General features: G+C 37.8%; 1 protein-coding gene across 1 annotated transcript in view; it reads left to right on the plus strand.

Annotated features, from left to right (window-relative positions):
• ZNF280C (zinc finger protein 280C) overlaps positions 1 to 9,121 on the plus strand; it is a 70,562-nt gene extending 61,441 nt beyond the window's left edge. The window contains exons 16-19 of the mRNA XM_011988835.1: positions 2,381 to 2,443; positions 6,418 to 6,536; positions 6,680 to 6,716; positions 6,838 to 9,121. Of these exons, the coding sequence (XP_011844225.1) occupies positions 2,381 to 2,443; positions 6,418 to 6,536; positions 6,680 to 6,716; positions 6,838 to 6,853 (235 nt within the window). The 3' untranslated portion in view covers positions 6,854 to 9,121. The remainder of the gene's footprint in view (positions 1 to 2,380; positions 2,444 to 6,417; positions 6,537 to 6,679; positions 6,717 to 6,837) is intronic.
• Positions 9,122 to 10,510: the final 1,389 nt, after the last annotated feature.

Below are 10,510 nucleotides of genomic sequence, written 5' to 3' on the forward strand. Positions count from 1 at the left end.
GAGTCCACCTTCTGCAATATTCCAGTCTGCCTCTTCCACTACTATAGTGGTTCTGCACCTATACCCCAGTTTCTCTAAAGCAGACCCTAGCCAACCCTTCCCCTAGTACACTGCTGTGAGTAATGTTGTTCTCTTATTCTGTGCCAAACACTTGGCTGCCCTAATGAGGCTTTAATTCTGCCCCTAATTTATAGAGGATTAAATTGGAAAACATTTTTGGCATTACTTAAACCCATGTGTCATTCCATCCTCCTCTCTCCCATTTTCCGTAGGCTCACCAACTGTCTTGCAGAACCTTCAGCCCCATTCTATCCCCAAACATTCCCAACTGACCTAAAGTTACCTTCATAACCTTTTCCTAATTTCTGGTGAGCCCCTGCACTGTCATCACACACATTGAGCTCTTACTCATCATTAACCTCGTCTAGAACTGAAAGCTTCCACTTCTACTCTTCTAAGGGCCTCATAGGTCCCTTTGCTTTTCCCCTACTTCAGGGGCACATTGTTTCCCTCATTACTTCAGGTACCTCCCTCTGAATGGTGCACCCTCACTCCTACTCGGTGTGGACTTTTGTCATAGGTTTGAGTTCTGTATGTTCAGAGGCTTCATTTTCTCAGAGGTTGAGTACCTTTATTCCCAGGCTATGCCAACTCCATTGCGAGAAGACAGGCCCCCAAAATTGATCTATCTTCCCCAATGTATAGATTCTTCATATTCAGTATCTAAAGTAGTTTTTTCTTGTTCTTGATTATTCTCTGGAAGGCTCCTCTCCTTCCCTCTCATTTCACCCTCTGCGAAGTATCTGATCAGCACAGCCAGTCATAGGAATCATTCCTTTCTTTGAGTTCTGTAACATTCGCTCTTCTGCCTCACATGTGTCTCTATTATCTATTTGAGAGAGAAGCTCTTTCTTTGTATTCACCATAGTGCCTATTCTGAGGATATTTTCTTGAAATTAACAGCTAGCCAGAATCTTTATTTTCCCATGCATATATAGTATGCTGGTGATGGTTACCTTGTGTCTGAGGGTAACTGTTGACCTGCTGTGTGGGGTCTGTCAGTGCAAGACAGGGCTAGTGCTTCTCAAACTAGCTTGCATAAGAATCAGCTGGAAAACTTGGGAAAACAGATTTCTGGGCCCCACTGCCAGAGATTGGTTGACTATGTTTGCAGTAAGGCCTTAAACTTTGTGTTTCTAACAAGCTTCTAGGTAGGCTGATGATGCTGGTCCATGGACCACACTTTGAGTAATACTGTGCTAGGCTAATCCTGGCTAATCTTGCCTGGTTTTCTAACACAGGAAAGCTCTCCTTATCAATTTAAAGGGAGGCATAAAAGCTATTACCATTGGCTCTGAAGTTTGGTTAGTGGTTTTCTGATCTGTGTATAGGAGAAGCATTGTTTTAATTCTTGAGCTCTGCTTCCCTTAATTTGCTCTCTTTGAAAGTTCTCCTGGTAATTGCAAAGGATTCTTTAAATGTTTCATGTTTATTGAATTAAGCAATGGCATTTATCTCAAGTAGTGTTTACTTCCAGGATCATTCAGATTATCCCCCTCCCCAAACATACTAAGATTAAAATGTAATGAATAATTATTATTCTCCAGCCTGGGTGACAGAGCAAGACTCTGAAACAAAAAATAATTATTTTAACAATTTCTATCATAGCAAAATACATTATCAAATATCTTTTAAATTGTTCTTACTCTTAATAGTTAAAAAATTTTTAATTTGACACTGCATTTTTAACTCAAGCATTTTTTTTTTTACTAATGGTGAGATACTGATCATCTAAGAAAATTCTCAGGGGAATATGTAATTAGAAAATATACAGGTAAAGTGGAATGTAAGTTAAAATTCTTGAATTAAACAGAGATGACTATCTTCGTCCATTCAGGCTGCTATAACAAAATACCATAGACTGGGTAGCTTATAAACAACAGAAATTTATTTCTCACAGTTCTGGAGGCTGGAAAGTCCACGATCAAGGTGCCGGCAGATTCGGTGTCTGGGTGAGGGCCCATTCCTCATAGTCAGCACCTTCTCACTGCGTCCTCACATGGTGGAAGGGGCACACTGGCTCTCTAGGATCTCTTTTATAAGTGCACTAATCTCATAAGGGCTCTGCCCTTATGACCTAATCACCTCCCAAAGGCCCCACCTCTTATTACCATCACTTTGGGGGTTAAGATTTTAACATGAATTTTGGGGTGACACAGAAATTCAGATTATAGCAATAACCAACAGCATTTTATTATTTAGATCGTGATCTTTTATTCAAAACTAAGAAATTAGGCATTGGCTTGAAATGTGGTCATAAAATTAATATGGCGTTGTATAATAAAATTAATAAAATCTTGTTTGTCTCGTGTTTCTCAAGCTCTCATAGCAACCATCCAGGTAAACGGTTTTGTATTTTCAAGAAGCATTCAGGAACTCTCAGGTAATCATTGATCTTTTTTTTGTTTTTCTTTCCATTGAAATGTTGCAGTAACTTTTTAAAACTGATGTTGGAGTGCCTACTTTGGAAATGATAGAGTTCTGTTTATTATATCCTTAGACCAAAGTTGGAGAGATAGCCTATCATTTCTGACTAAACTCTTTGTAGTGTCAAGCATTAAGATGAAACCTTCTTGCATATGCATTTGTAAAATAACAAAAATAAGGTTCTCCAACCATATCTGAATAGAAGGAAGTTTTTGAAAATACCATAATACTTGAAATCAATATATAGCCTTCATAATTCTTAATGTTTTTAGAATTAAAGTATATAACTTGTTTACTGTACAGAAAAAAGTACTGATAAATATTTCTAAAGGCATTGATAATTACCATTGGTTACACCACACACACTTAGCTCAGAATCCACTAAAACATCTATTTTTTTACATTATTTTGATATCTTTTTGACTCCATCTTCCTTTGTTAATTATTTTGCTCATGTTGACAGATGTTTGCCAGGCACATAGTACCTGGCACATAGTAGGCACTTGGTAAATATTTGTTGAATAAGTTAATGTATATGTTGAAAATGAATTATGTGGATAATGTTGGACCAAGAGCTCATAGAGGAAATTTTTATTGTATTTTTAAAACATACTCGTGTTAGGCCGGGTACGGTGGCTCATACCTGTAAACCTAGCACTTTGGGAGGCCGAGGCGGGTGGATCACCTGAGGTCAGGAGTTCGAGACCAGCCTGGCCAACATGGCGAAACCCTGTCTCTACTAAAAATACCAAAATTAACCGGGCATGGTGGCTATAATCCCAGCTACTTGGGAGACTGAGGCAGGAGAATCACTTGAACCCGGAGGGCAGAGGTTGCAGTGAGCCGAGATCGCGCCACTTCGCTCCAGCCTGTGCAAAAGAGCAAACAAAACTCCCATCTAAAAAAAAAAAAAAATTATGCTATTTTTAAAACATTGAATTCGAGGAATTAGAAAAGAGTAAAATATATTAGGTGTTACCTTTACTGAAAAATGCTTTGTAAGAATGAAAAGAGATTTAATTCTAAAAATGAGATTTCACTTTGATTTTTACCACGTGATGGTCAAGCTCAATTGTATGCTTAGTTTTTAAATGAACTGTATGATTTGAAAGATCTGAGGTGCTTTTTTTTTCAATTCGAGTGGATCTCACATCTAAATAGAAAATTGGTCAAATTCTGTGTATGGGCCAGGTGCAGTGGCTCCCACCTGTAATCCCAGCACTTTGGGAGGCCAAGGTGGGTGGATCACTTGAGGCCAGGAGTTCAGGATCAGCCTGGCCAACATGGCGAAACTCCATCTCTACTAAAAATACAAAAATTCGCCTGGCATGGTGGTGCATGCCTGTCATCCCAGCTACTCGGGAGGCTGAGGCACGAGAATTGCTTGAACCTGGAAGGCAGAGGTTGCAGTGAGCCAATATTGCGCCACTATACCCCAGCATGGGTGACAGAGTGAGATTCAGTCTCAGAAAATTTTTTTAAAAATCTGTGTATGGACATAGCATTTTATATTTCTATAAACAATTTTTTCATAATTACTATTTTGTTAAAATGAAATATTCATTCTTTAGCTATTTATTGTGCACCTATCATGTATAACACAATGTAGCAAGTCCTATACAGATGACCATGATGAAGAAGAAGGCTTGTACCAACCGTCAAGGAATGTACAATTTATTAAAGGGATAAAAGGTGTGAACATAAATAACTACAGTAATACAAAGAGGTTCCTAGTAAGTGCAATAAGAGATCCTGATTTCAAAGGGGAGAGAGGTTTCTACTTAAAAGAAGAGGCACAGGGGGCTTTCTAGATGGAAGAAATAACATTAATAAAAGTTCAGAAAGGAAAAAACAGAAACTACACATTCTTCTGAATCACAGTGGAGTAATTTTGGAGTAACTAGGAGTAAAATTTGGATGAAGCACGAAGTTCATATAGCATAGTATTATACTAAGATCAAAGTTGGCCGGGCGCAGTGACTCAAGCCTGTAATCCCAGTACTTTGGGAGGCTGAGGTGGGTGGATCACCTGAGGTCAGGAGTTCAAGACCAACCTAGCCAACATGGCAAAACCCTATCTCTACTAAAAATAGAAAAAAATTAGCCGGGCGTGGTGGTGTGCACCTGTAATCGCAGCTACTCGGAGACTGAGGCAAGAGAATCGCTTGAACCCAGGAGGTGGAAGTTGCAGTGAGCCGAGATCGCGCCCCTGCACTCCAGGCTGGGCGACAGAGTGGGGCTCCATTCCAAAAATAAAAAAAGATCAGTCTGGGGAGATAGTTTTGAACTTAGATCCAGATTGTTGAATCCTTGAAAACAAGGCCTAGGGAGTTTGGGCTTAATTTTCATTTGGAAGACATTGAGGGGGAAGCCATTGATGTTTTGAGTAGAATCAAGGGTGCTGAAGGAAGATCACTTTGGAGGAGTATACAAGATGAGTTGTAGCTGCATGAGACACATAGACTGGTTAAGGCTATTGTAGTGGTTAAGACTTACTTAATAAAGCCCTGGGCTAAGGTGGTGGAGTGGTATCACATCATGTTTAAGAGCATGGGCTTCAGAATCAAAGGGCTCCATTTCCAACCTGATCCTGGCCTCAGTAGATTACTGAAACTAATTCTGTCCTCTGTAAAAGGGTAATAATTATAGCACCTATCTCTTTGGGTTGCCATGAGATTTAGATCAGACAATATGTCTAAAACCCTCAGACTGACATAGAGTAAGTACTCAATAAATTGTTAATATCATAAAATGTTTGAAATATTGAATGTTTTATGTAAGAAGAGAGTCAGAGATAACTAGAAATTTGAGCCCCAGTATTAGGGAAATGGCATCATAAGAGAGACTTTTCCGCCTAAATTTCATGGGGAAAGCACATGATTCCAGTTTTATGAAGATAGTTTTTGATGTGCAGGAGTCCTGGCTAGGTGTAAATCCACAACAGGTTGTTAAAACTAGAGAAGTCAATGCAAGGTATGCCACTGGTTTCCTATACAGGTGAAATATTTAAGTTTAAAGTATCTGATGAACTTCAAAAGTATATGTATGCTTTGTTAATAAACTGATGATGATAATTACATGATTTTAAAACCTTCACATTTCTTTTCTAATTTTATCCTCATTTGACTAAGATATTAGATTGCAGAATCCACAGACTGTACCTTTTTTGGTTACTGTTGTATCCACAATACCTAGTAGTACAGTGTGGGTGAAGAAGGTTCTCAGCAAATGTATATTTATATATTTCAGTGAATGAATATTACATCCTTGCTTTGCAAGTCATAACTTGCACACATTACTTAAGTTGTTAAGGGAGACTGGGCTTTCAGTCAGTCTCTTGATGCCTAGCTTTCAGCTAGGCACAAGTTGAGAGGTGACAATTTATAAAGCACTAAATGTTAGCATAATTTGAATATGGCCATGCCATTTTCTTTTCCTTTTTTTTTTTTTTTTTTTTTTTTTTGAGACGGAGTCTGACTGTCACCCAGGCTGGTGTGCAGTGGCACAATCTTGGCTCACTGTAACCTCTGCCTCTTGGGTTCAAGCAATTCTCCTGTCTCAGCCTCCAGAGTAGCTGGGGCTACAGACGCACGCCATGATGCCTAGCTAATTTTTGTGTTTTTAGTAGAGACGAGGTTTCACCATACTGGTCAGGCTGGTCTCGAACTCCTGACCTCAGGTGATCCATGCCCCTCGGCCTCCCAAAGCGCTGGGATTATAGGCGTGAGCCACTGTGCCCGGCCAGCAATGCCATTTTCTGGAGAACCATTTTAGATATATCAAGTTCATATAACAAAGTTGGAAAATGACGGTTGTGGAGACTAAAATGCAAATCAAGTTAGTACATGGAAAAATAATTATTGAGCTCATAATATAATTATGGATTTTCATAAATGATAATATTTTTTACTGTCTTCTTTTTTTTCATAGGGGCATTACTCTAGTGTGCCTTAAATGTGATTTCCTAGCTGATTCTTCTGGCTTAGATCGCATGGCTAAACACTTAAGTCAACGTAAAACTCATACTTGCCAAGTTATAATAGAGAATGGTATGTATATATAATTGTGTTTCTTTGATTTTCTGATACTTATTTCAGTATTTTTGATCAGACACCATATGGACCCATGTATTACATTGATAGTCTCACTCTTCATATACACTATTGTAAATGTAAAACTTTTTTGATTTCAGTTTCCGAAAGTACCTCAACTTCTGAACCCATTTCTGGGTAAGTTTAATTTTCCTTCGGTGCGGTTTGCTTTGATGGACTTTAGCACTGTTGTATTATTTTAATGTATCGTTAATATAAATGAAAAATTTTAAAGTTGTTTTTGTTTTTGTTTTTAAAGCTGCTCATTGAAATAGATTCCTGCTCCATGGAGTTCGTGCAACCTGGTGCAAGACAAGTTGGAAGTTCCTAAGTTCAAAGTTCTGAAGTGTTTTCTCACACAAAAGGCAGTTAAACAGCCAAGTTCATGACACTAGCTCTCATTCAGCTCTTTTCAGCTTTCAGATGCCACTAGATTCTCACTCCACCTTATCTTTGTGTCAGGTTAACATACCTTAACACATTTTTTTCTCCAATTGGCTCTCTCCAAAAATACCTTTTGTTTTTCTCTGCTATACTTGACTTGCCTTCATAATACTACATTCCAGATAATATGACTGTTCATCTTTTTCTGTCTGTTTTGTCTGCTTTCTTAATTTCTTATAAGTCCTACATGTTTAGGTCAGATAGCCATTTTTTCTTCATTCCTTGTTCATTACTGTTCTGTTTTTCATATTTTTCAAATGAAGAAGCAACGCATAAGTTTCAAAAAATATCCAGGGTACTCCTGGACAGTGTCCCCTTTTGATGGACACGACTGATGCCTGTTCTTTCTTTCCAAGAAATGTGAATTATTTGACTGTGAGACCTCCTCTAGTTTGTGGCCTTAAGAGATCAGATCTTGGGGAGAGTCCCTTCCTACCTGACTGACCTCCCATAAGGTTGATGCTGATTTGGCCAGAGATGACCTCAAGGCCCACCAAATAGAGCACAACTTCCCACTGGGGGCTTTGGCTTTTGATCTTAAGCTTATGGGTCGATTCTAACCAAGAAAAGTCCATGAGATCACTGCTTCAACATCCAGGTTGACGTTTAACCATTTTGACTGCTGCTCTTTAATCTTACTCTAGCAGGCATGCAGTCCAAGGAATATAAAAATTCTTGTTGTGTGGGAACCAAGGTTACTTTCCTGTTCTTGGAAAAAGAAAATTTCTACAATTACAGTTCCCAAAGTCACAGTTCATGTTATTTAAAGTTTTATCCAGTATTCTAGGAATTTTCAGCAATACTAATATTCACATTTTTAAACATTTTTTACATTTTGTTTTATTTTGGTAGCTTGGTTTTATATTGTTTTTAGATCAGTGCTTCAACATCCAGGTTGACGTTGAACCATTTTGGCTGCTGCTCTTTAATCTTCCTCTAGCAGACATGCAGTCCAAGGAATATCAAAATTCTGGTTGTATTGGGAACCAAGGTTACTTTCTTGTTTTTGGAAAAACAAAATTTCTACAGTTACGGTTCACAAAGTCAGTTATTCATGTTTTCATTTAAAGTTTTATCCAGTGTTATAGGAATTTTCAGCAATACTGATATTCTTTTTTTTTTTTTTTTTTTTTTTTTTGTAGACGGAGTCTTGCTCTGTGTCCCAGGCTGGAGTGTGCAGTGGCGTGATTTTGGCTCACTGCAAGCTCTGCCTCCTGGGTTCACGCCATTCTGCCTCAGCCTCCCAAGTACCTGGGATGACAGGCACCCGCCACCACGCCCAGCTAATTTTTAATTTTTTGTATTTTTAGTAGAGACGGGGTTTCACCGTGTTCACCAGGATGGTCCCGATCTCCTGACCTTGTGATCTGCCCGCCTCGGCCTCCCAAAGTGCTGGGATTATAGGCATGAGACACCGCACCCGGCCAATATTCACATTTTTAAACATTTTTTTTTATTTTACTTTGGTAGCTTGGTTTTATATTGTTCTTAATCAAATTTATTTTACTCTATTTTGTTTTTCTGTCACTTCTTTGTCCCAGATTCATGAAATTTGCTGATGTCCATTTTATGTCTACTTTTGAATTATTTGTGTTTGTTTTGTTTTTATTTCAAACTCCCAAGACATTTCTTAGAATTGTCTACAGATTTCGTGTAGCTACTTACTGGTAGCTTCTTAATTTCATACTTGTCCAGACCATTAGACATTATTACATGCTCTATCTTGGGCCTATCATTAACATTAGCTTAGGGATTCTGATTTCAAAGACATAAAGAATTGGCAAAGCTCTTCTTACAGACCTTAAAACAAGTTTTAAAGGTACATTTCTGTTCATCTAATACATAATATCTTCTTAGCCATTAATGTAATTCCTCTGGATAAAGATAATATATTCAAAAAATATTGGGACCAAAAAATGCACTTGTTTCTTGCTCATATATATATAGATGTATATTTTTTTTAATTTGTTGTTTGTTTATTTTGGTTACATTGAATATAGATTTGCTGAACAGTTTTGATGTTATTTTTTTAATAAAATTTGTATTGTTAAAGTGCCTTGGAAATTTCTAATAAATAACTTCGTATAAAAGCTGTCATACAACTATAGGAGCATTGCTTTGCTCCTAGTTCCGTGGAGCCTGATTGCTTGACCCGCAGACTGAAAGCTTTATCTACTGAGCACATCTTGCACTTTTTCCTCCAGCACAGTTAAAAGCAAACTATTTATACTTTACTAATGTCTTGAGCAGCTAGCAAAAGCCCCCTTTGTGATCTTAATAATCGTGAAGGTGGGTAGGCTCTGAAGTCGTTTGACTCAATGTGGGTGTTTTTTAACTCCAAAATTAGAACTGGACTGGATACAGTGGCTCATGCCAGTAATCCCCAACACTTTGAGAGGCTGAAGTGGGAGCCAGGAGTTTAAGACCAGCCAGGGCAACATACCAACACTCTTGTCTCTACCACAAAAAATATATTAGCTGGGTGTGGTGGCATATACCTATAGTCCTAGCTACTCAGGAGGCTGAGGCAGGAGGATCGCTTGAGCCCAGGGGTTCAAGGCTGCAGTGAACTATGATCATGCCACTGCATTCCAGCCTAAGCCAGAGAGCAAGACCCTGTCTTTTTAAAAAAAAAAAAAAATCAAAACTGCTTTGATGATATACTTTGAAACATTGAAAGCCAGTGTCAGTGGCCACTGCCATGTAGTATACTCCTTGTAATTCATAGGAGTTGAATCGATTAATTTTAATTTTCCAAACAGATTTCTGCTGTAAGTGATTTTCCCAGGTCTCCAAAAGGGGCTTATGTCATAGTCGTGGACTTGGTGATACTCTGTTCTTTCTTTCCATACCTGTCTCTAGAATGTTTTGTCAAACACCATTTTTCCTACCCATTATTTTTTATTGTGGTAAAATACATGTAGTATAAAATTTGCCATTTAAAACCATTTTCCATTCAGCATTAATGACACCTAACTTTAAGTTTTAAACTTTTTTCCAGAAATGGCAACTTATTTGCATTTTTAGCATTGGTCCTCTTTTAATTTACAGATATTTTCTGTCTCTGACAGTTCAAAAATACAAAAAACCACATTCTTGCTATAGCAGTATTTTAGGTAGAGGTACAGCTTTGTTCTTCCATAGGATTTTATTATACTATGTATCAGGTTATTTTTCTTAAAATTTAATGCTCTGGAAGTTATGTGTCCCATAGCATCACTTTCTTTTTTTTTTTTACTTTGTTTAAAGAAAACGATTTATGCAGTCAGTGCTAAGCTTACTTGTTATAAGCAGTTGAGTTTTAATAGGTGTTAATGAGTTTTAGCTTGACAATCTGATCCCTCTTTACCTTGAGGCTGTTAGAGTTATTTCACCTGATTCAGAAATAGCCATCTCATGCATGTGTCCTTTTTTGTTTTCAACTGAATAAAAGGTATGATTGGATCAGTTTCAGTCCATCACCATTATTATTTAAAAAAAAAAAAAAA

The sequence above is a fragment of the Mandrillus leucophaeus genome, unplaced genomic scaffold (genome assembly GCF_000951045.1).
Source record: "Mandrillus leucophaeus isolate KB7577 unplaced genomic scaffold, Mleu.le_1.0 Scaffold339, whole genome shotgun sequence".
Lineage (NCBI taxonomy): Eukaryota > Metazoa > Chordata > Mammalia > Primates > Cercopithecidae > Mandrillus > Mandrillus leucophaeus.